Below are 25,300 nucleotides of genomic sequence, written 5' to 3' on the forward strand. Positions count from 1 at the left end.
AAGGGACCACAAACAACTGGGGACGCAACTAAGAGAAAAGACGCAGTGTGGAAGGGACCGGGGAGCCTCTAGGGCCAGGGACCCCACCCTGTCCTCCTGCAGCCCCTGACCGAGGGGCTCACACCGTTGACTCAGACTCCACAACTCCAGGCTCCCTCCCAAGAGGCTGCCTAAATTAAAGTGTCTTAGCAGGAACACCTTTCAGAACCGTGGGCGCTGGCCCCCTGCTGGGGTCTGAGCACAGTCTCTCGGGAGGGGGGTGGCTGACCAGTGGCTGACTCCCAGGGTCGTTGGCTAATCATACGCCAAGCAGTCCAAGCAATAACAAACATCCAGAGGCGGCGCAAATTTTCTTTCAAAGACAATTTGAAAGAAATTCAAATTTTTGTGTCTCGTAGTAAAGTATTCGGAGCAGTATTCCCTACAGAAACTCCCCCAACAGGTCTATTTATAGAAAATAGGCAGGTGCAGCAGGGCCCGGAGGCCACCAGAGGCCACCAGAGGGCCAGGGGCTTCTTCCTGAACAGGGTTAGCCTGGCAGGCCCCTGAGGTGGCCGTTCACACTTGCCCCCGCTGGCTTTCAAGTGGAGGGAGCCCAGCTCCCCAACTCAGAGGAGGCCAGAATCCAGCTCCGGCCCGTGCACCTGGGTCTGGCCCACCGTCTCCACCTCTCGCCTCCAGCCTCTGCGTCATTAATACTGCTCTGGGGTCCGAGGAGATAACCTGTGCTTACGGGTAGAGGTCACGCAGCCCCATAACGCGCCAGCAAACCCACCGCAGTGTTCACTTGGACGCCGACATGAAGCACGGGCACATCACCCCCGCACACGCACAAGGTCAGCGAACGCTCACACATGCACACGGTGATCTGCGTGCATGCACATACGCACACACACACACACACACACACAGGGAAGGACTCAACCAGGCTTAGGGGACGGAGGCAGGCCTGGGTCAGACCAGATGCCCCCGCCCATTGATGTAGATGCCATTGCCCGTGGGTTTGGCCCGCAGGGTCCCATTCTCTTGGACGAAATGGTTCATGGCCTGTTTGATGCCTTCGTCCCGATCTTCCTCCTCCTCTGCCCGCCCGGAGCCTGGAGACAGCAGTTCAGTCTGGGTTTCAATCTCCCTCACCGTGGTCAGCGTCGAGTAACTACGGCCCTCCGGCTCTTCGCTCTGGACGCCAAGGGCAGAGGGCAAGTCAGGACCCGAGGCAGGGGAGCCAGACGGGAGGGGGGCCGGGTGGGGAGCCGTAGGGTCAGAGGTCAGGGGCTCAGACACGGGGGCCAGGAATGAGCGTCAGGCGCGGAGCGGGGGGGAAGGAGAGCCACAGGTGAACAAAGGCACAGCCGAGGTGCCGGCCCGAGACAGAGGGTCTGGTGAGGGGCGGCTGGCGCGCCACATCCCCGAGCAGGAGAGGGGCCTGAGGACAGTGGTGGGGACGCCGGTGGGGCCGGGGGGCCTCACCATCACAGAGCAGCTACTGTTGTCCTTGAGACTATCGGGGTGGCCCTCGGCTCTCAGCCCTACACTCTCCTCCGGCTGTGGGGCCCGGACATGGGGGAGGAGTCAGAACAGGGCTCAGCCTCCTCCGTCATCACCTCTCCCCCCACCCGACCTGTCCACCTGTCTGCCTGTCTGCTCTCCCTGACGCCCGTCCTCGCCCCCCCACCCGGCCCCACCCTGGAGCCAGGGCTGACGGCGGCTTCCCCGAGCAGCCCCGGGGGCCAGTGCTAAAGGGGGGCCAGGTGGACCCAGAGTGGACCCCAAAACAGCCCTACCCCCCGCCCAAGCCGCGAGTCAGTGGCCAGACCTGGCCGAGGGCTGTCTGTCCTCCTGGTCTGCAGAAGGGCCCCCCGAGCCCCCCTTCCCCCCACCTCTCTTCCCCACCCTTCCCCTCCCCCAACCCGCTCCCAGATGCACCCGACCTTGGCACACACCTGGCTCCTGGGGTCCGAGTGATGGGAGTGCAGCCTCCGGATGGAGTTCTCCCGGGTCAGGGTCAGCTCCTCCTCACTGGGAAAGACACACCCTTGTTAGGAGCTGAGGGTACTGGTGGCTCCCAAGGTGGGCAGGCCGAGAGCCTATGTGAGCCGGGGCTGGAGGGTGTGGGGCTGTGCTGTCCCCTCCTCCCCCCCAGTGTGAGTGAGTGGCTGCAGAGTGAGCGTGAGCCCCGCTAGGGTGTGTGTGTTTGGGGATACCCGGGCACGTGGATCTGGGCCTCCCTCCCCACTCAGCTGTGGCCCCAGCGCCCCTGGCTCCCCGAAGGGCCCTGCCCAGCTCCGGTCCATGAGCTCCCCAGCCGTCAGCCCCCCCCGCCCGCCTCCCCTCTCTCCTGGGTGCCCGGGCCCCCACCTCCCGCTCCGCCCGGCCGGCTTTGCCCCCAGCCCCAGCTTAGCTCCGCCCATCCCCCCCCCACCCCCCCCACCCCCCCCACCCCCCCGAGCGGCCACGACTCACTATTTCTGGGTCATCTGCTGAGCCTTGCGCCGATGGTACCGGGACATGAGCACCACCACCACCACCAGCAGGAGGAACAAGAGTGCGGCGATCACGCCCACCACCACCACTGAGGCCGACACCAGGTTCACCTGCTTCCCGGGGGCCTCCTGCGGGTCTGCGGGAGACAGGCCTCGGTCTGGGGTGGCTGCCCACACCCGCGCCCTCCCCAACCCTGCCCCCGTGTCCTCCCAACACTCCCCCAAACCACCCCCTCAGCCTGACCCTCTGCAAAATACACGCGGTCCAGCCCCCCCCCCCCCCCGCCCACCGGCTCCCGCCCCCAGCTCACCCTCTCTGTCTGTCACCGTTGCCCCTCCGGGCTCTCGGCCGGGCCCCCCCGCCCCGTGTCTGCCCCGGTGCTCACCAAGGATATCCACAGTGACCCGGGAATCCCTCGAAGAGAGCTCGTTGCTGACGTGGCACACGTAGATGCCGCTGTGCTCGGGGGTCAGCGGAGGAAAGCCCAGAGTGTCTCCTTCCGCTCGCACCCCGCTGGGCAGAGGCCCGTCCAACCTGGACGACAGGGAGGCTGCGGCGGCCCGAGGCTGCCCCCACCCAACGTGCCCGGGCAGCTCTCCCCTCCCGCCCCCGTGACGTCACCCGAGCCGCTGGCTGTTCCCACGGTGCCCCTCCCTCCCCCGGGCAGGTCTGGGCAGAGGCCCCTGCTCCCTGCCGCCCAGGCTGACCTGGGCACCCCCCCCCCACACACACACACACGTCACCCGGCACTGGGTACCAGGTAGACACGGTATGAGGTCCACACCGCAGGACACCCGTCCCTCTCTGGGCTCAGACGGACTGGGAGAGTGTGACCGCACGCCCCAACACCCACGACATTGCGTGGCAGGGGGCCTGAACGGAGCCCGGGGCACGCACGAGGCCACACGCATGGTTCATCCGCTCACGTGTGAGAATGTGCCTGTCGGGGGCTCACACACGTGTGCACCTGACCCCTCCCCAACCCCCTGGACACCTGAGACCTGGGAAAAAGCCAAGGAACCGGCAGAGGTGGGCGGCTGGCACTTCTAAGGTGCTTACAAGGGTCTTACAAGATCACAGCAGTGCCTTTTTGTCCTCTCCGCCTCAGGTACTCACGTAAACATATAAAACATTAATATTTAAATCTTGCGCTATGTCTCGCGTTTGAAGAGTTAGGGGGAAAAGCCAAGGACTTACTAGCTTGTTCCCTCCCAACGACCGCGTGCATCGTGGGCCCCCGGGTGCAAGCCAATCGTGATATTTGGTGACCACGCGTATTCTTGAGTGGGCCTGAACACGTGCCCCACTTTATCCGGGGTCCAGAATATACTGTCCCAGCCCCTAATGAGGACACGGCAGCTGCGAGGGAAGGACCCTGGCCGCAAGCGAGGCCCTCCCCCCGGGCCAGGCCCTTACCGTGTCCAGTTGTACGAGGGAGAAGGGTATCCCTCGCTCAGGCACTTGAGGGTAGCCCCTTCTCTGCCCACCTGCCACAGCTTTTGGTCTTCGAGGCCCCTCACAGAGGCCTCGGTGAGGACTGGAGTGCGAGGAGGGAGGAGGAAGAAGGGGAGTGAGGCTTTCCATCATCTGCTCCTCCAGGGGCCCCCTGCTCGGGCCCCACCCTGCCCTTCTCTGTCCTTCTCATCTGCTTCCAAACCCAGCCCAGCCCAGCCTGGCCGCCGGGTCCTGGCCCCCCGGCTCCCGTGTGGAGCTCTGAGCTCAGAGCCCAGTGTGGTTTGTCTGGGCAACGAGCCTAGAAGTCCCTCAGCAAAGAGTCACGCTTTTTCGGAATCCCCTGTGGTCCCCGGCATAGTGCTAGTCACGGAACAGGTGTTCCGTCAATGCTCCCTGATTCTCCAAAGACGTGACGATCCTACTTGTCTGTACATTTCCTTGACAAACATTTGTCGAGGGCCTACTTTGTGCCAAATGCTGGGTTCGTGTGAATAGAAAACAGCCCTGTGCCCGGAGAGGCTCTGAGCTTAGTGCTGGGAAAACGGTTTCCGCTGCGGACTGAGGACCATTCAAGCCCTCAGCGTCGTGTGAGACGCTTCGCGTTCGTGGTTTCTAATTCCCATCGGAACCCTGTAAAGTTCGCATAATTATACTCCTGCTGCAGAGGAAAATGAAGACGGACAAGATTGACTAACAGCCGGTGCACGGCAGAAATAGGGCTTGTCCGACCAGAACCCGGGTCAAGCTGTGGGGCCCGAAGCTGTCTCTCTTCGTGTGCGTCACAAAGTGCTTTCAAGTCTGTGTTTATACCGGATTCTCCCAACAACCCTGTGGCGCAGGACAACCCCCTTGGTAAATAGGACACCAAAGGCCAGAGAGGTCTGAGTGATCTGTCAAGGTCGTCCGGGACGGCCTCCTGGTCTTCTACCTTTGCACTAGGGGTCTCCCGGCCACACAAGGCCGCCTTTCACGATCCAGCCTGGCCAGACTGGTGAGTCTCTACCCAAGATCCAAGTACTCACAGGCCACTTGGAGGATGTGGGTGATCCTTTGGTCCTGCAGCAGGCCCGGATGGGACACCACGCAGGTGAGTGGCTGCCCATTCATGCTGCGGCTGGGCACCAGGTGGAACTCCGAAGTGACAGCAGCTGAGCGGGAATGCTTGAAGGAGCGGCTGGTCGCGGTGCCCTTGACCTCTGTGTCCCAGGTCACGCTGGGGGCTGGGCTGCCCTCTGCTGTGCAGGAGGCTGCCAGCGTCAGGCCCTGGCCTTCTTCTAGCGCCGGACCAGGGTTCAGGGAGGGCAGGGGAGGCACTGCAGGGGGGGGAGGAGGCAGGGGTCACGGTCTGCACACCCGTCAGGAGACCCTGGCCCGTCCCAGCTCGGTCTTGCAAGGAAACATTTTCAGGCCCTGTTCGTTGTCTTATCTCACCAACGTGGACACCACCAGATGAGTGGTAGGCTTTCAGCTTTCTCCATTGTTTTGATTTTTAAAATTTTTTTTACAATGAGCAGGGATCATTTTTTAATAAGAAATGATGAAGTAAATAAAGAGCTGACCAGACAACATCTCTGTCCTAATAATAATAGCCAGCACTTAGTGAGCACTTATTATGTGCCGGGTATCGTGCTAAACACTCGATCGATGTTATCTCATTAATCCTGCCGGCGGGCCAGCGAGGTGGGCATCCCTACCCCTGTTCTACAAGTCGGGACACCGGCGCGTTGGGGAGGTTAGAGGATTTGTCCCAGATGGTCAGCTGTTGGAGGATGGGGCCCAGATTCACACTCAGGATTTTCACCCCCAAGGCTAGTGTTACTAAGTTCCACGCAGATAAAGGGAAACTGAAGAAGGTTCTTTATTCCTATCTTCTTGACATGAACAGCTCAAGCACAAAATGCAAAAGCCTTAAGTAGACCACAGGTCTAGGGCATCCATCGACCACAAGAGCCCACAGCGCAAAATGGTGGTTTAAAAGAAAGGTGGGGGCGCCTGGGTGGCTCAGTCGGTTAAGCGTCTGACTTGGGCTCAGGTCACGATCTCACTGTCCGTGAGTTCGAGCCCCGCGTGGGGCTCTGTGCTGACCGCTCAGAACCTGGATCCTGTTTCAGATTCTGTGTCTCCCTCTCTCTCCGACCCTCCCCCATTCATGCTCTGTCTCTCCCTGTCTCAAAAATAAATAAAACGTTGAAAAAAAATTAAAAAAAAAAAAAAGAAAGAAAGAAAGAAAGGTGATGGTGAGGGGCGCCTGGGTGTCTGAGTTGGTTGAGCGTCTGCCTCTTGACTTTGGCTCAGGTCATGATCTCACGGTCTGAGATCGAGCCCTGCATCAGGCTCTACCCTGACGGTGCAGAGCCTGCTTGCTTGGGACTCTCTGTCTCCTCTCTCTGCCCCTCCCAGGCTGGTGCACGCGCTCTCTCGCTCTCTCCCTCTCTCAAAATAAACAAATAAACTTAAAAATAAAATAAAGTAAAATAAAAGGTGATTGTGATCTCCAGCCACATTCACTGAAGGTCCAGACCAGGAAAGGTATGAGCCCCACTGGTCAGGCACAGCCACGCCCGTTGGGGGCTGGGTCCCCGTGGTCCATATCTCGGCCCCACATTTTAAAACCGTGGATGGCCAGGGAGGCTGCGAAGGAGTGCCTTTGGTAGAACCACTGCGGGAACTAGTAAGTGTAGCTTCCAGAAGAGGAGACTGGGGGCTGGGGTGGGCGTGGGGAATGGCAAAGGTCCTCAGCTCTTTGAAAGGCTCGCGGGCAGAGGAGAGAATGAGCCTGTGCCACCTTGCTTCGGAGGGCGACAGCGACCAGGGAGGGTGGTGCAAGTCAACAGAAGAATGTTCTATTACGTGGACTCTTCCCCCGGGCTGACCGCTGTGTGCGTGGCAAGCTGCTGAGGTCACTCGGAGGGAATTTCTGGATTGGGTGGGAGGATGGACTGCGCCGGGCTCCCTCACCCCTACGGGACCCCACCTCTTACTCCCGCTCGCCCGCTGCCCCACGCCTCTCGGCGCCCCCCACCCCTGCTCTCGCCTGAGAAGACGCGGGCGAGGGCCTGGTGGCCCTGTGCGCCCCGCACCCCACTTACCCAGCACGCGGAGCCGCAGCCGCGTCTGGAAGCTGCCTGCGGGGAAGGTGCTGACGCGACACTCGTACTCGCCCTCGTCGGCCTGCACCGCGTTGCGCAGGAGCACGGCGCCGTCCAGGGGGCTGCGTGGAGGCGGCGGCTGCTCCACGCGGCCCTCGTAGGCCGCGCTCACGTGCAGCCCGTACTTGGAGTGCAGCAGCGCGAGCTCCCGGGCGCCCTCGCCCGCGTCCACCCGAGCCCACGCCACCTGCCCCACCTGCTCGCCGGGCTCCCCTCGGTAGAAGCAGGGCAGCTTGGCGTCCTGGCCCAGCACCACGGTCACCGGGTCCGAGGTCTCCAGCTCGCCCGCCCGGCAGCGGCCTGCAGGGGGCAGACAGGAGCAGCCTAGATTAGGGGCGCGGCGGGACCCCCGGGGGGGGGGGCGGGGGGGGGGGAGGACTTCCTGATGCAGACGCCCGGGGGCGAGGAGGCCACCGGAACTCCTGGAGCACTTTCTGCTTGCCAAGCGCGTTCAGTCCATTACCTCATTAGATCCACACAGCATTCCCGAGGTGGGCGTTATTATCGCCATTTGACAGATGAGGAAACTGAGGCCCAGAGAGAGGAAGTGACTTGCCTAAGGCCACGGGGACGCCGGGTGGGAGAGCCACACCCTCTCCCAGCCCAGGAGTGTGTCCTGAGCCACCGAGAGGCGAGAGGCAGGAGGCTGCAGCTGGAGAGAGCCAGCCTCCGCCCTCAGGGAGTTCCCAGTCCTCTCACGGAAATGGGTTTTGGGCGCAGAGACCGGGGAAGCCCTGGGCAAACTTTCACAGAAGGTTCAACCCACCAAGGAGGGGGCGGGGGCGGGGGCGAAAGTGAACGCTTTCAGGAAGTGTGGCCAGGAGAGGAGGCAGGGATGGAAAGCAGCTGGTGGCTGGGATGGGGCACGTAGGGGGCGAAGGGGCCCTTCGGAACATTCTTTTCATGGCTTCAAGATGACCGATCTGGATTCCCAGAGAGCAGGCCTTCTCTGTGGGAGGAATGGCCACAACGGAGGCTCAGAGACAGGAATGACAAGTCACTGAAGACAGAAAGGCCCCAGGTCAGAAGCCCAGAGAGATGAGGTCAGGGCAGACACCCAACGACAGGGTCAGAACGGTGGCGAGCGACCCAGAATCAGAGGGGCAGAGACGGGGGCCAGCAGGGAAGGGCGAGCGTTCTGTGCATCGACAAGGACAGCACGCAGCACCCAGGGGCATCTATCAGGTCACCTCGTTTTCAAAAAAGGATCCCTTTCTTGTCTTGTCCTCATGGAACCTGAGGTCTGGAGACACATTTTGTGGACGTGTATGGAAAGGCGTGACGGTCTCTGATTTAGTGCTCAGGGGTGTGTTGCAGGCCACTTGGGGGATGGGACAGTCACCGTGGACCCGAGTCCTGCGGGAGGGCCTCGTGCATGAGCTGGGTAGGACCAGGAGGGGGAGACCCCGGAAAGGGATTCCAGGTGAGGGACCCAGAGGGGTGGAGAGGCTGGCTGGCTCAGGAAGCAGGGCGGAAAGAACGCACCTAAGGCAGGCGGTGTGCGTCCAACAGGACAGGTACGCGTGCTTGGGCCTTGCACACCAGGGGAAGGAACTCATGGGGAGCCATCACTGCGGCAAGAGGCCAGTGGCTGTGTGCCCTCCGGCTGGAAAGCAGGGAGACTGAAGCCCCGAGACTCTCTAGGAACCCTTCATGCTGTGGGACAGGGAGGAGGGGACAGTCCTGGAGGACCCTCGGCAGGATTTGATCACTGACCAGAGAGAGAGAGAGAGAGAAAAGAGAGGCCGGACAAAGACAACTCCTACCGGTTCCAGGATGAGTGATGTAGGAGGGGGGGAGGGGCCTGGGGAAACTCGTCGTCCAGGAGGAATAAATAAATTCGTGGAATAAGGCATGTGAAACGCAGGGCTGGGGGCAGAGGGAGGGTTCTCTCTGGGAAGCCAAGAGCTCTCTGCCTTGGGATGTATATCCAGCAACTCCCCGCAGCGCGCAGCCCCTGCCTCTGGCCACACATGCCTGGCTCACCCGGGCCCCTCCCGGGAGGCGCTCCTCCCGGTGTCTAGAGGGATGACTCCTACTCAGCCTTAGACTCCGCTTAGACGACGCTTCCTCCGCCACCCCACCCCCACCTCAGGCAGAATGAGGGCCCCTCGCTCCCTCCTGCCCTAGCGCCCTGCTCTGACCTCACCACCGTACTGTATCCCCCCTGGATTGCATTTGGGCGCTTCCCGTCTGCCTGTCCCGCCGGACGGAGCTGCCCAAGAGAAGAAGCTGGGTCTCACATCACATAGGGAAACACGGTTTTCTGACTTAGGGCTCAGTGGCAGGTGGTCTGCCTTCTTGGCACATAAGGGGACCTCGATGAATGTTTATTGAATGAATTGAATGTTTATTGAATGAATGTTAATGAATGAATGAATGAGAGAGAGAGAGAGACAGGGAGAAGAAGGAAAAGGTAGAGCGAGCAGGAATGAACCTTGGGCTGGGCTGGGCAGACAGGGAGGGGGTTGGCATGGCAGCCCGGGGTGGAGGCAGGCTGGGCTGGCTACCTGGGTTCGATGCCAGAGGGAACAGCTCTGACCGCGCACAGGGAGAAGGCCGGGGCTGGACGGGGCAGTTATGGAGGGAGGAAGTGGTCCACTCGGGTGGACCAGAGGGCTCCGGGGAGGCTGAGCATAGGCCAGAGGAAGGGGGTCCCGTGACCCTGTGAGCAGGGGCGGAGGGAGGGAGGGTGCTGTCGGGAGCTGGGAGGACCCGAACGGGACGGGACAGACCTGCAGGGCCAGATACCGGGGCCCTGACCTGCCTAAGCTGGTGTCGGTCCCACCCAGCCCGGCCTGGGAGTCCGGCTCACCACCCGCACCCCTCCTTGGCAGGGAGCAGGGCTGCCAAGGAAGGGCTGGAGGTGGGCTGGAGATGGGGGCTCAGCCCCCAGCACATCCTCTGCTTCAAGCACTGGTTTCCACAGGCACAGGGGTCACAAGCCCTGCTCCGCTGGGACACTCAGACCCTTCTACGGGACACCGTCGGATGGCGTATTTCCCATCCCTATCCCTATGCTTGCCAACCATCCGGCCCCTCTCCACAACGCATCGCCCACATTTTCCCCAACATACATCTCCCTTAGGGCACAACAGACCATATGCCTGCGTCGCGGTCCTCTGCGTCCCTCCCCGTAAGTCCAAGATCCCCACTGCCGAGCAACAAGCCCACGCTTCGCAGGATGAAGAACCCAGCAAAACAGCAGAGCCCTTTCAGGACCTCTCCCACAGCCCCGCATTATCCTAAGTCCCCTATTCACCAGGAGCATCACAGCTTCGGGCAACAGCCCCTCACACTTCACACACACACACACACACACACACACACACACAGGGGCTGCGACAGAAGGAGGAGAGAACTTGGGCTCTAGAATCCCCATCCTGGACTAAACTGGACCCAGAAGCCCAGACTCCCAGGCCAGGGCAGGCCGGCCCTGCCTCCTCCCTCTCTCCCCCACCCAGTGCCCGCCTGGCGTCAGCATGATGATGTCACCAGAGCGAAGGAGACACGCCGCCCGCCTGGTGAGGTCACCCCGCGGGCATGTAGTTGCCAGGCCGGGCCAAGCCCACGGACCCTTCTGCTGCGAACTGTTCGCCGAGGCTGGTGGACTCTGCTGGCTGGGCACTCCTCCCTCTGACCGTCCCCACCCCTCCTCCCGGGAGCACAGGACGCTGGTCAGGAGCCCTGGTGATTCAGATGCCGCCACAGAGCAGCAGGCCCAGCCACAGCCGCCACCAGCCACCACCTTGCGCAAGGAAAGAACAGGCCCAACTGGCCAGACGGGATCCCTGCCCTCGGCCTCCCCCACCCCTGGCCAGGCCCCCATGGGCCTCTTTGGGGCCCTGCCCTCTGTGTACCCCGCCCGCTCCCAGACAGGCCCTCCATTCCTGGTCTGGGTTGGCTGCCTGGGTCCCAGCTTTCCTCTGTGTGGGGGGCCTGGCCTCCGATCTCAGGAGGGGAAACTGAGGCTAGCAGCTGCAGATAACAGCGTCGTTGGGGAAGGAGGCTTTCCTTTGTGAGGGGCCTTTCTCCCTCAGTATCCCTGCATCTAGGGGTCCTGGCGATGAGTCTGTGCATGGGTCTTTTGCGTGTGAATGTCTGATGACTTTGGGAGAGGGCCTGGAGGGTGTAAGTGAGGCCGACTCCTTGCTGAACTTGGGGGTGTTTTGCACTTCTAAGCGCTCACGTGTTATCGTTAGGAAGGTGTCTGTGCTCGCCTGCCTCCAGAGACAAGAGCCGCGGAGTGGTCTGTGTGCAAGCGTGTGTGCGGACACTGTTCCGTGTGCGTGTGCGCGTGCGCGCTCCCGTCCCGCGGGACTCTGAACACAGGGTAAATGTTTTGATGCTGGTCCTTCCTGGCTTCCACGTGTCTGTCTGTCTTAGCTGCCCATGGTCAGTGGTGGGTTGGCTCTGCCCCTTCGCCTCTGTGGCCCGTCTGGAGCGGAGCCAGGCACCCCTCCCCACCTCACCCCAGACTTGAGGGCAGATTCATCTCAGGCGGAGGTACCCAGAGATGAGGTCACTGCCCCTCCAGGTGATGGGAAACTGCCGTCAAGGACTCCTCAGCAGAGCAAAACAGAGGCTCACCCTCCCCTGGCTCCTCAGGCTCCTGCTAGAAGGACTCCCCCCCCCTCCCCCGACCCCCCAACCACCTCCCTCGGCCCCCCAGGAGGCCTCTCCCTGGGAATCTCTGTCAGGCCTCTGCTGCTGCCACCACCAGAAAAACCAGCTCTAGCTCCGGGCCTGGGGTGAGGGTTGTTTGGTGTGGGTTTGGTGGGAAGGGAGTGGGGGGGGGGGGGACTCCTGCTTAGGGCTAGGGGGAGGGGTCCAAGCGGTCCAGGGGCTCAGGCTCCTTTGTTAACTCTTGCCTCCCCTCGCCCCACAGTGGCAGCCTCTACCAGACAGAGCTGGAATGGGTGGGAGTATGTGGGGTAAGAAAGAACCTGGGAGGAGCCCTGAAGCCCCCCATTCAAGACAGGTGACATCAACCACCCAGCAAGCCCTTTTTTCTTCCACCCTTCCTCCCATAACCTTGGCCTTGGAGGTGCTAAGGAGCCTGGAAAACCAGGAGACTCTCCGTCTGCCTTCATCCACGTCCCTCACTTGGCCCCCATCGTCCTAAGCCCCCCAGCTTAGTGACAGCTTCCCAACCCGGGCAAAGTGCCCACCCACAGATTAGTGTCTGGGGAGGGGGGCCACACCAATCACAAAGGCAGCTGAGAACAATGGGGGGAGGACAGGCCTTGAGGCAGCCCGGCTCTGGCCCAGACACAGCTCCCAGCACAGATAAGTCCCCTAAACCCCCCCGGAGCCAGAGTCTGAGCCCGGCTGAGTCACCACAACAGCCACACTGTGGGTGGGAGACCCAGAATTCAGCTTCTCCCAAACTCCTGAGATCTTAGCCACCCTGCACCCCTAAATCCTGCCAGCCACCTCCCCCCAAAGTGGGGGCCAGCTCTGCCCCACCCCAAATCAACCCAGCTCTCAGGACACCAGTTACAAAGGCAAGCGAGGAGGGGGTGGCCAGAAAACTCTGGGAAAAGTTCCTGGGGCCAGAGGCTCCCCATCCCAGAGAGAGAGACGATCCAAACCACCTCTTTCACAGCCCTCCTCTACGAGGCTTGGTGGCCCGGCCCCAGTTCTGAACTTGACCTTCGCGTGTGGTTTTAGATTCAGCCCCTAGGCTCCTGTCCTCCCTTCCCTCCTGACTCAGCTCCCCACCCCACCCCCAGCCTTCTACTCTGCTAGCTTTTGGTCAGTGCTAGAGTAAGCTTTGGAGGCCGGAAAGCCCAGGCAGTCTCTCCTCACGAGGCCTAGCTCCCTACAGTGGCTGTCCTCCTCAGCCTGGAGGACTCCAGGGCCCCGAGATGATGCTCCAGAAGCTGGGACGGTGCGCTGTGCCACAAACTCCTCACCGCCATCTCTGTAGCTGGGGTCCTCTGAGCCCAGCCCCGGCGAAACACCCGGGTGGGACCAAGGTCACTGAGGCCACGGGGCTTCCCTTGTGATTCTCCTAGTCCCCGCTACCTTGGGTGGGGAAGCTAGCTTCCCTTTCTGGCTTCCCTGGGTTAGGGTAGGTCCTGCAGGAAAGGGCCTGCCCCCCTCTGTAAACAGGAACAGAAAAGCAGGGATGGGGGCCCCTCCCTTTCTAGGAAACTAACCTCAGGTAGAAAGCCGATCCTAATCCTTGGAGGGCACAGAATTCAGGGCAACCCCCCCCCCCCCCCCCCCCGCCAACACTCTGGCCCTACAGGACCCGATTGGGTCCAGACAAAGAGCTAGAAACTAGCATCCCACTGGAGGGTAGTCTGTAGATTTGAGCCCGTCGGCTGCAGGATAGGAGATGGAGGGAATAGGGAGGGGACCTTACCCGGAAATTCATCCCATTAAGGAGAGACAAAGAACTGTGGTGTCAGACGCCTCCCAAGCCTGGGCTCCTCTCCCTGTCAGGGGTGGGGCAGGGCCCTGGGGCTCAGAGCTCTAATGACCCAGGAGTTGGGGGGGGGGGGCACTGATTTGCAGCAGGGCAGGGGCGGAAGGCAGCATCCGGCATAAAGCTACCTTGGTCCCCACTGAGAGATGGGCCAGGACCCTTCCCCCCGCCTTCACCGCAGCCAGACTGACCACCTCTTCCTGCACCCAGCACCCCCCTTCGGGCAGCGGCTGGACAGGCACACCGCCACAGGACTGCAGAGCTGGAAGGCCCATAGAGATCCCGGGGTCCCACCTCGTGGGCTGCCAAAGTCTACGTTCTTAGTTGCCAAAGGTCACCTAGCAAATGGAGACCAGAAATGGGGCCACAACGCAAGCCTCCTGACTCCCAGCCCAAAGCTCTTTTGGAGGCAAGACCTCCGGCATTCTGGGGGCTTCCACAGAGAGGAGCCAGAAGGGGGGACGGCAGTGGATGTGGTCGTCAGGCTGGGAACCTGGGGCCCGCGCTGCAGGCCTCAGAGCACCCTCCAGCTCTGTGCAGGTCCTCGCAGCCATGGCGGGGGGGTGGGGGGGGGCTCACCGGGCCCCAGTTACCCCGGATAATTCTGGAGTTAGGGTGCCCCCGTAGCCATGGCACCTGTCCATCGGGCATTGGGCAAGGTCAGGGTGATGCCCTGACTGCAGGAGGTCTCCTCTCCCCTTCCCTGGGCTTCTCTTAGAACAGCCTCACGTCCTGGAAAAAGAAGGCAGGACCACGTCCTGTTTGCCACCGCATCTCCAGCATTTAGTCCCCTGGCTGTGCCCCGTACACACTCAGACCTACTAGCCTTTAACAGACCGGAGGCTGGGAGACCGGACACTCGCCCTGGTCTTGCTGCTAACACTGAGTCGTCTTGAGACGTCGCTTGCCTGTTTGTCTCAGTTTTGCTGTCTGTAAAATGAGGCAGTTAGAGTGGTGGCCTCTCTGACCCTTTCCGTGTCCTGAGACATTGTGGTTCCATTCTTCAAGGGTGGCCAGGTCCCCCAGAAAAGCGGCTGCCGAGTTCTCTGGCCCCAGCGACCAGACCCCACCCTCTGGGCCTGAGCAAGTGAGGAGGGTTGTCTGGAAGATGGGAGTTAAGGCAGGGGTGGAAAGCAGAGGGGTTGGAGCTCAGGACCCTGTGACTAGAGACTGGCCGATGCCCTTGCATCCCCCCTCCACTATAAGATCAGACAGGAGCAGTGCCCCCCCCCCCCCCCCATCTGTGCCTCATGCTCCTGACAGCTTCAGCTGGTGACGGAGAAGGAATCCCTGCCGGGCCCTGCTGGACAATGACACTTCCTTGCTCCTGGGCCTATCCAGACAGGGCTCTGTCTTCCCAGGACAAAGATTCCTCAGTTGCTCATTACTCTGGAAAGAGCCTAGGGAATCCCACTGTGGTGTCACTGTGCATACACATGCTTAGACACACACACACACATGCACACACACATTCTGTCCTCCATTCTGGAGATTGTCAATTCCTGTAATTTACATCTACTACATACACATTAGACAGGAGTAACAGAAGGCATCCAGTTGAGAAAATGAGGGGACAGGGAATAAACAAAAGGAGACCACACCCTATCTAGAAGATACTCAACCCTAGACCTCCCCTCATCTAAGCATCACCGCCCCCATTAAATAGTGTCTCCAGGGAAAGGGAGGGGCCCGAGTGAAGGCGCCCCAGCTCCCCCCTTGTCTCCAAGCAGGTGCTCCAAAGCCGGTGCTGTAGGACCTCATAAAAAGAAGGGAACAGAAGGGCCCTGTCCACGGTCTGGGCATCAGGCTCCCTGCACCCTGATGACTGCTGACACCAGCTCCGCCCTGAGTCAGCCCAGCTCCAGTCAGCACTTCTGGAGCCCCGGGAGCAGGCGAAGGAGCCTCCAGGAAACCCTGGGGTGAGAGGGCCCCCCCACCTGTGCCACCTCCCTGCCCCATCTGCTCTGGGTCAACACGTCCACTCCCCGGGCTGAGGCAAGGCTGTGGCAGAGGCGGTCAGGGCCCCCAGACGCAGGGCTGTGGCCTGGGGCTGGAAGAGGGCGCGAAGGGAAAGAGTGAGGCTGGCCCTTCTGGGGGCACCATCGGCAGTGGGGGGATGGGGGTGGGAGAGAGAGATTGGTTGCTCAGTCCAGAGTCAAAGGGAAGAGAATGTTTAGGTGTATGTGTGTCCGTGTGTGCGTGTGCGTGCGTGCGTGTGCGTGTCTGTGCTGGCTCGGGCTCAGAAGCAAGGGTCCCGATGGTTCGGGCAAGTCCTACCTGGAAACGATAGCAGCAGCAGCAGCAGCAGCAGCAAGGCCTCGGGTCCCCGCATCTTGGCTCCCAGGGACAGGGGCATCGGTGGAAAGGCAGAGCCGCCCAGTGTTTCTGACGGTCCCCTGAGTTCTCCCTGGGAGCCGGCTCTAGAGCTGGGTAGGGCGCGACCCGGAAGGCAGGAAATCGCGGAGTCCTCAGGCACTGCCTCGCCTGCCTATCCCTCCGGGGTCTCTGTTGGGGACCCAGCCCTCCTCTACCCGCCCAGCTCCGTCTACCCCCGAAAAGCCGTGATCGGGAGCTCCGAGCTCCCCCAGAGCTGCTTCCCACGCCGTGGCCAACGACGACGGCAGAAACCTGGGAACCTGCTCAGCAGGTCAGAACAGGTGCGTCTCCGGGGGTTGGGCCTGGCACGAAGACGTACCAGCCACCGCCCCCACGGCCTGGGCTAGCTAATGGGCGCCAGGGAGGGAGGGCAGGAGGGAAGGACCCGGCGGTGGTGGTGGTGGTGGCGGGGGGGTGGGGTGTGGGGGGGGGGGATCCCATCGTCAGCTCCAGGCTTCACCGGGCAGTGTGGCAGGGGCTGGGGAGGGAGAGGCAGGGTGCGGGGGGCGGGGCAGGAAAAGGCCCAGGGTGGCTCAAAGAGGGAGGCACCAGGCCAGGAGGAACAGGGGCAAGGCCCTTGTGGGTGGAAAGGAGCCCAAGCATCCCACACCCCAGCCAGCCTCGCTGCCTCCCGGGGGCCTTGCCAAGTTCCCCAGTCTCCTGCAGGGGCTCGGCTTTGAAGCTGAGAACCAGAGAAGGGCCAGAACTGGGAAGTACGGGACTGGCCCATATACCTCTTGCTTTAGGTGAGAACAGAGGCCCAGGGAGGGATACGGCCTTGGAGGACACACAGCTTAGGTAGGAACACGGTTTTCTCAGATGCCTGTATCCTCAGACAGGGGGCTGGTTCCAAGACGCCCGAGAAGGAGCTTAAGTGACACCGTCCCCAATGCCACCGTATATAGAAGCTGATGGACTGACCAAGAAATGAGCCCCACGGGTTCCTGGCCTCCCTCACTGGATCCTCTCTCCACTTCAAGGCCTCCTCGTCACCTGGCCAGGAGTCCCCAAAGTGCACCAGCCCAACACTCCACGGTCATTTTACCCTCTTATCCCACGGTCATGGGACAAGACCACATGTCTGGACTTTGCAAGGTCAAGCTCGATTTCAAATACTCTGCCCCTGTATCCCTGTAAGTTTATTCCTACCTGTAAGCCCCTGGGATTCCATTCCGGATGCACACAATATAACCACCAAGTGACACAAGACCTTCCTGGCCAATGTGGGATAGCCAGAGGACGGGGGCAGGCTCTGAACTCCCTGAACACTGAGTGACGAGGAGCCACAAGCTCACTGTCAGACTGGGGCTAAAAAAAAAAAAAAAAAAAGTAAATACTGAGCTAAACGTGAGGAAAGAAAAAAAAAATATATATATAGGTTACAATTTGCAGCAGGACCCTTTTGTCTGGCCGGAGGCAGGAAGCGGGGTTCAAGGGCAATAAGGGAGGGTCACTTTGCTTAGACTGTGTTCTCCACACCCCACACCCCCAACTCTGTCACAATCTTATTCATCTTTCAAAGCTGCCCTCACAGGCCACGTCTTCCGTGGGGCTTTCTCAGCGCCTCCCACCCAAAATGAATCTTCCTCTGTCCTTCCCCAGCCTCTGCTAGTCCCTTTATTATAGCCTGTGCGCCCATAATTTGTGCACATCTTATCTCCTTGACTAAATGTAAGCTTCGGTTTCAAGAAACATGGATTGGAGCCTGCTGCGTGCCAGGGACTCGGTTAAACGTGTGAAACCGGGGGCCAGGATGGGCAGCTGTAGTCTGTGAGCTCCTGGAAAGTCAGGCCTGTTTTATAACCTTTGTCGCAGTCGCCCAGGCCCGCACGGGACACACTTCTGTCGAGGGCGCGCATTTGTGAATGAATGGATGTCAGTGTGGAAAGGGTGGTCAGGGAGGGCCAGGGAAGGGGACACCCCGACTCTCCCGAACCTGAGCCGTTACCCGGACTCTAACCCTGGCCTCAGGACCATGGCCCCAACTCTTGGCAGTGACCTTGGTAGTGACCCCTTCTTCAAGGGCTATTTCCGGCAGGCCCTCCTCAAGGGCCAGGCCAGATGCCAAAACTCCCCAGCTCCTCTCCACCTCCACCTTGGCAAACCCCTTCCCCTCTTTAGAACTCAGGTCCCCACCTGTGCCAGGGGAAGCGGCCTCACCCCGATGCTGCTTTGAGATGCAGTGTCGCAGGGGTGGGGTAGGGCCAGGGGCTATGGGAGGGGGGAGCATCCTGTATTATAATTATAATTATCACACCTCGGATCCTATCGCACGGTTTCCTTCCCACGGATTCACCCCTCCTGGTCCCAGAAACCACCAGAGAAACCGAGGCATGGGGGGGGGGGGCGGCAGGGGGGACAGCAGTGGGTTTCCAGTTCTGGTTCCCGCATCTCCTCAGCCTTCCCGTGCACCATACGCCCCCAACCCCGCCACAGTGCAACCAGTCAGGGAGTCTGTGAGCCCCTCGTCCACTCACCCCCAGCTCCAGCCATGTGGAGAGCTGACGGGAGGCGGGACTTGCCCGAGGTGTCGCTGGGGCCGAGGACCCAAGGTGGTCCAGCCAGGCCTCTGCTTGAAGTCGAAGTGTTTCCCCCCCTCACCAAACAAATATCCGTCTCCAAATCTCTCTGCTCCCTGGGCCGTCTTGCATGTCTCACCAGGGCCATGCGCTTGGGGGACAAGCCCTCATTCGCAGGCCTTTCTGTCCCTCTTTTGGGATGAATCCTGCGGAAGGCAGATTCCAGGGCTGGGGCCGGAAGAAAGTCCTGGCTGCGGCAGCCTTTCTAGACCAGTGCCTGGTTTCCTGCCCTCCGTTCTTTGCTCCCCATCGAACCCCCATTCCCCTCATGCCTCGCTACCTACCTTCCTCCCACCCACATTCTGGGCCCGAAGAATGGGAACAATTCAAGCCGCGGTGGCATCGTTAACGTGCGTACGTGTCTGAGCGGCGTCACCGGGCCTGCCTGCCTCAGCTCAATTACGGACACTTAGTGAGCACCGCTGAACGCCAGGCTCCAGGGAGGGGACGGGGCCGCAGAACACCCGGCCCCTGCCCACCGCGAGCCCCTCCGTTGGGGGAGGGGGCCGCGTCGGCCGGCAGACGCCACGTCCCACCACCGTGCGTTCCCTTCGCGTCCTCGTGCACGTGCCGCCTCCAGGCTCAGGGCTGTTTCCGCAAGCGGACCTGCGGATGCTTTCCGTCCTGTGGCCGGGCACCCGCTTGCAACTCCTGTCTGTCCCCGCGGCAGGCTGCACACCTAGGCCAAACCGGTCGGGGTGGGTCGTGCTGAAAGTTTTGTTTGTGTCAGTGGGACTGGGAGGTGAGTCAGGGAGGGACGAGGAGGGGTGGGGTGGGGTGGCGAGGAGAGTGAGAGCGAGGGTCAGGCTGAGCGAGGGGGAGGAGGAGCGGACACGGGGGTGGGGGTGGGGGGAGAACCTTGGGCTTTGGGAGAGACGGGGTAGTCCAATCAGAGTGGACCGAGTCGGAGGCACGAGGGTGGACAGCATGTCTGCGACCCAGTCCTGCCCGGCTGTGTGGCCCTGCGCGACACGAAGCTGCTTCCGATGCGCTCGTTGCCTTGGCTTCTGCAGTTTGCACAGAGAGGCTTTGGGGGCGCTGACCGACACTGTGGCAGAAGATTCCCGACACGGGGTTTGATTCCGTCCCCCGGGACCGACCGCGGCTCCTTCAGGTAGAGGCTTCAAGCTCATTTCTGCTCCTTCCGGGGCTGCCCCCCTCACACAGAGGGTCCCGCACAGAGGAGGGGTTCCCGGAGCTTTTCCGCCACGGAGACACCCCTTCGCCCCCCACCCCTGCAGCCGGAGCTTCGCTGTGCCCACTGTTAGGATGGTGGCACCCAGTTTTCCGGAAGGTTTCATCTAAACGTTCCATCTGGCACGTGCTCTGCTGTTCCCATTCGCCCCGTTCTGCAGGCCCAGGGATCCCGGGTACCCAGCCCCGGTCCTTCAACGACAACCACACTTCTGGTTGCCTCACAACATCCCTCGGAGCCCAGGGGGCTAGGTTTGTTTGCCGCTAAAGAGGTCTAAAGCTGGGGTGACCCACCCAGGGGCGACGGCTCAGCTGGAGGCGCGCCCGTGGGCCCCGTGGGCCCCGTTTCTCAGGCCTCCGCGTGCGCAGCCATACTGCTGGCTGTCACCCCCTGGACCCCCCAAGCATCTGCAAATACACGACCGTGAACTCAGGGACCTCGAGCATGGGGTAGGAGACAGATGCCCTTATTCTTTGACCCCCTGTCTCTGGATGGGCTGGCCCTTTTAGAAGGCTCTAGAAGTGGGTGCTGGCAGGTCTAGGACAAGAGTCGGAGCCCTCACGGAGAGCAGAGTCTTTGGAGCAGCAGCGAGAGATGTAGCAGCAAAGGAGGAAGTAGGAGCAAAGGCAGGCAGGATCCTGAGAGCTCGGACCCCAAGCGGTGCTCCCCATGCATCCTCCCAGTCTCCATCCCAACCGCGGAGGCTCCTCCCGGGAAGCCCGGCTGCCGGGAATCATGAGGGGGAGCTCCCCAGGGGCCAGACGGGTACCTTCAGGTGCTCCCGGCCTTTGGGGCTTCTGCTCCCCTCCAAACAGCGGCCTGGATGCCCAGGGCAAGGTGCCTGTCCAAACCAGACAGCCACCCCCGCCATCAGCCTGAGCCCCTGTCACCACCCGGCGCAGCTGCCCCAGGGGAAAGCAAGCCTCCAGAGGCCCTGCCATCAAGTGTCCGCCTCGGACCAGGCGCTGGGGGCGACAGGACGGCTGCAGAGCGGAAAATGGCCCCGCGAGTCCAGGAGACCAGAAGGCCCAGCGCGGGGAGAAGCCTGGAAGGGCTGGGAGCTTCGAGAAGAGTGGAGAAGCCCCTGAGGGGAAAGGGGGGTGTTCTCGAGGGGACACAGGAGCAGAGAGGGGCCGAAGCTGACAGAGCACGGGGGCCAAGGGGGAGCGGGGCACGGGGGGCGGGGAGGGGGGAACGGGGAGGAGCTGGGGACTCCCCGTAATTTGAGGGCACATCTTCTTTTGAAGTTTGTTGGCATAATCTTCCTTCTGTGTGGCCTGGGAACATTCACCTGTCGGCCTTGTAAATCCAAGCTCCCTCCTCCTCTCCCCTCCAAGACCCAGGTGGCCTCAGACCTGCGGCCCGGCCTGTTTCCATGGCCAGCATTCAGCAGCCGCGTGGCTGCCCTGGTCAGAGGCCAGGACGCGTCACAGCCGTCGAGGGGCCCAGTCCCGGGCGCCCAGGTTCCATCTTGGTCTGCGCCCCCCAGCCCTCCCCGGCCCCCAGGAAGCAGGGGCCAGGACTTCCGGTTTCCGGCCGCCCTGGGGCAGCACAACTCGTTCTTGGCCTTGCTCCCACCACACTTGGGGGACCTGGACTCTATCCTGCGTCGGTTTTCAGCCCCACACACAGCGAGGTCGGGAGCTTGAGAAGTCCCGGGAGGCAGAGGTGCAAGCCGAGCAGGCCCCCCACTCCCCTGCTGGGCATTCCCCGCCCCCCACAACCCCGCACACCCCAAGATGCACGCGTGCCTTCCCCTTGCAGGCACCCCTAAGTGACTGCCCTCCAGCATCACCCCGAAGCCTTTTTGAACCCCAGTTGCTCCTTCATTTCTAGAAGTGGCATAAAAGAAGGACTAGGGATCAGGAAACAGAGCGCGAGTCCCTTCCTGCGACAGTTTGCAAGATCAGGTCCATAAAGGAAAGGATAGAGGAGTAAAGACCGGAATCTGTCTCCGTTTGCCTGTCGGCTTCCCTCCCTGGGCCTAGGCCTCCACCCTCCAAGGTCTCCTGTGGGGAAATCCTACTCCCTGAAAAGGCCCCGGACATCGAAGCTCCCTCGGGTCCTCGTTAGTCATCAATATACCCTCTGACTGTGCCCAGGGACCCCACACTGAGTGTACAGTCTAGAGCACAGCCAAAGGGGAGAAGCCTGGTCACTCCTGGAAGGTTCCAGAGCTCCTTGAAGGAAAGTCAGATGGTTGCCTCTGTTCAGCGAGGGGGTGGGGGGGCGGGGAGGGGCGGGAAGAGCAGACTTGGAAATGGTGACAGATCTCAAGGCACAGTGAGACCAGGTAGAAACCTGGAGAAAGAAAGGAGTCGGGGCAGAAACACACACACACACACACACACACACACACACACACACACACACACACGGAGTAACGGAGGGGCGTAATTCAGAGACAAAGACGCTGAGACAAGGCCTGAAGCAGAGACACAAAGACCCTAAAGAGAAGTTTCTGAATGCCTAGGTGTCCTCATCTACCTCAGTTTCAGCCACTCAACAGTGGGACCCAACGACGTTTCCTCTTCAATACTGCCAGGTCCCTTAAATATTCAAAATTTTGGGGGCACCTGGGTGACTCAGTCAGTTAAGCGTCCGACTTCAGCTCAGGTTCATGATCTCATGGTTCATGAGTTCGAGCCCCGCATTGGGCTCTCTGCTGTCAGCACAGAACCTGCTTCAGATCCTCTGTCCCCACCCTCTCTCTCTCCAAAATAAACATTTAAATTTTTTTTTCAAAAATTCAAGATATTCCCCATCCTTACCCCATCTCTCCACCATTCTCCAGTTAGACTGATGCCGCCCCCCACCCCCCACTCCGTCTGCTGACAGGTCCACCTTTTCTCAAACCCCTTGCAGCTCATGTCACAGCTACAATCGGATGAGCTCTCAAGATCTGGCCTCTTGCGGTCTCTTTTCCCGGCCATTCCTCTGCCTTTCTGTTTATCCGTGTCCTTATTCTGGCTGATCTGAGAGCAAAGCACCAGAATTTGGGCCAGGGAAGCAGGGAGCCAGGAAGACAACTGGCCAGAGTGAGCTGTGGGAAAAAATGTAGAAAGGTCAGAGGACAGTAGAAGAGGCAGTGCGGGCCGGCCTGAAGGGTGGCACAGCCTGGGACACATCAGCAGACGGAACTGAGCAAGTCCTGAGCGGGCGGTTGTGTCCTGAACAATGCTGAGAACCAGGGATGGCTCCAGGGCCAGACTGAATTTAAGGGAAGGAGAAAAGAGAGTTTTCTGAAGACAGATTGGGTACAGATTTGGGGCTGGGACAGACATCTGAGACTGGGAAGCTGGGCAGTGGGCATCCTTGTACCAGAAATGGCCAACTGGGACCAAACTCATGGGATCGTGTCAGGACTGTGAGACTTTCAGAATGATCTGCCCTAGCCCCCAGCCCTGGACAGACATTGTCCCTGGATATTATTAGCAGGTGGAAGCAGGTCCAGAAAAGGAGGGGCCCTTCTCCTGTTCTCTCAAAGTCCTTTGTCAGGCCTACCCTTCACTTTATCCTAATGCCCCTTCAGCTTCTGGATCACTGACAGGGTCATCATAGACCACTTTAGATGCTGCTCTGGGTATAAAATAAGTCATACAAAGGCAGACTGGCTTGTGTTTTTTCTTTTCTTTCTGTCTTTTCTTTCTTCCTTCCTTCCTCCACCCCTGGCTCCCTCCTTTCCTTCCTTCCCTCTTTTTTTCCTCCCTTCCTTCCTTCCTTCCTTCCTTCCTTCCTTCCTTCCTCCCTCCCTCCCTCCCTCCCACCCTCCTCTCTCTCTTTCTTTCCCCTAGACTCTTTTCTACCTCCTCCAAACTATGGGCTTGGTTCAGACTAACCAAAGGAGGTGGGAGTCCTGAGCAGCTCCTCCCCTGGGTCTATGTCTGGAACAGCAGTGGCTAAATACCTCAAGCTTCTAGATGGCCCTGGAGGGGGTACCACCAAGGAGGATGTGGGGTTCAGGCTCTACATCCAAGCGAAATGCAAACCGCTGAGGGCTCAGAGCCAGGGTGGAAGCTGAGGGAAGGAACACTAAGCTGTGAGAGAGAAGCTGGAAAGGCCCCTGGGGTGGGGAGTTCCCGGCTCTACCCAGGAGAGGCAGAAAATGACTCTGGCAAGGGGCGCCTGGCAGGCTCAGTCAGTAGCATGTGACTCTTGATCTTGGGGTTGTTAAGTTCAAACCCCACCTTGGATGTAGAGATTACTTAAAAATAAAATCTTTGGAGGCGCCTGGGTGGCTCAATCGATTAAGCATCTGACTTTTGATTTTGGCTCAGGTCATGATCTCACGGTTTGTGTGTTCGAGCCCAACGGTTGGGCTCCATGCAGGGCATGGAGACTGCTTAAGATTCTCTCCCTCCCTCTCCCTCTACTCCTCCCCTGCTCTGGAGTGCACGCTCTCTCTCTCTAATAAAGAAAGAAAAAAGAAAGAAGGAAGGAAGGAAGGAAGGAAGGAAGGAAGGAAGGAAGGAAGAAGAAAGGAAGAAGGAAGGAAGGAAGGAAGGAAGGAAGGAAGGAAGGAAGGAAGGAAGGAAGGAAGTTAAATTAAATCAAATCTTTGGGAAAGAAAAAAAGAAAAGGAGTCTGGCAAAATGGACATATAAGCCCACAAGGCTTAAGTGAAATGACCACCCGCCCCCTTCATCCCAGGCAACTCCTTGCCTAAGTCCTAGCTGGTTGGAGGCTAGCCAGTCAGAGCAGTCTTAGGGGAAGGCTGGCTTTCAGATTTCAGTCGGGGATGTTAGCAGTTGGGGATTTTCTAGAGATTTCGTTACCATGATCTGGCAAAACTGAGGATCATCTCCGCCAGACTCAAGGAAAGCTGGAATTGGGGGGGACGGGGACTTTCGAATCTCTTACTGGTTCTCGGCTTCAAGGACAAATGGGAAACGGGTCTGGTAACCTTCCAGTCTCTCTGCGCCTTCCCGCACATACTGTCACCATGCTGTGTGCTCAGAGGACGTGTGCTCAGAGGACGCGCACCATCAGACCCCTGAATCACAGGTCCTCCCCGCCCGCAGTCCTGGTCTCCCTCGTGCCTCCATTTCTGGGGCGTGATGGGGAACGAGCTGATGTGTGGAGACCACAGGCGACAATAGCAGCCATCACCCGCATTTGCAGCCCAGGGCTGGGGACACACGTCCGGTTTCTGTGCTGGGAGCAGAAATCTGTCTGCATTGGCTCCTGGGGCCCAAACTCCTCAGCTTGGATCCGGGCCTCTTGGTTCCTCACTGGGTCCTGGAGGGACAGAGTCAGGAGGAAGGGCAGGGGACCTGGCTGGAATTAAAGGGAGATACCAGGGAGTAACAGATGCTTGTTTTTCTGTTCTTCTCCCCCCTCCCCCACTACGCCTCCTCCAGCTTCCAGGGCTGGGCAGCTGCTGGCCTGGATCTTCTCGGGAGAAACTCCCTGCCCTTAACCTCGAGTTCCAGATGCCACAGCACCTCAGTTTCCTTGCGAGCCTATGAGGCGAGCTGAAATAAGGAATTATTCTTCCCGGGACACCGTAGTGGAAAGTTCTCCAAGTTTCAGGCATTCCCCCTCACCCCCAACCCAACCCCGCCCCCCAACGCGCGCGCGCGCGCGCGCACACACACACACACACACACACACACACACACACACG

The 25,300-nt window shown here is 60.3% G+C and overlaps 1 protein-coding gene across 4 annotated transcripts; it reads right to left on the minus strand.

The window, feature by feature from the left end:
• Nucleotides 1-927: 927 nt before the first annotated feature.
• On the minus strand, nucleotides 928-17,202 carry NECTIN4 (nectin cell adhesion molecule 4). 4 transcript variants are annotated; one of them, XM_027048661.2, is made up of 9 exons: nucleotides 17,050-17,202; nucleotides 7,029-7,388; nucleotides 4,962-5,252; nucleotides 3,901-4,021; nucleotides 2,870-3,018; nucleotides 2,464-2,620; nucleotides 1,932-2,019; nucleotides 1,471-1,545; nucleotides 928-1,179 (listed from the first exon to the last, which is right to left on the minus strand). In XM_027048661.2, exons 1-9 carry the CDS (start codon nucleotides 17,069-17,071, stop codon nucleotides 955-957), a joined length of 1,488 nt encoding a protein of 495 aa, XP_026904462.1. In that variant the 5' UTR covers nucleotides 17,072-17,202; the 3' UTR covers nucleotides 928-954. The 4 variants fall into 4 exon arrangements, with proteins under 4 accessions (XP_026904462.1, XP_026904460.1, XP_026904461.1 ...); XM_027048659.2 differs by lacking the exon at nucleotides 17,050-17,202 and adding an exon at nucleotides 15,802-16,314; XM_027048660.2 differs by lacking the exon at nucleotides 17,050-17,202 and adding an exon at nucleotides 15,802-16,310 and having other exon boundaries at nucleotides 1,944-2,019.
• Nucleotides 17,203-25,300: the final 8,098 nt, after the last annotated feature.

This window comes from Acinonyx jubatus, chromosome E4, assembly GCF_027475565.1.
Source record: "Acinonyx jubatus isolate Ajub_Pintada_27869175 chromosome E4, VMU_Ajub_asm_v1.0, whole genome shotgun sequence".
NCBI classification, from domain to species: Eukaryota; Metazoa; Chordata; class Mammalia; order Carnivora; family Felidae; genus Acinonyx; species Acinonyx jubatus.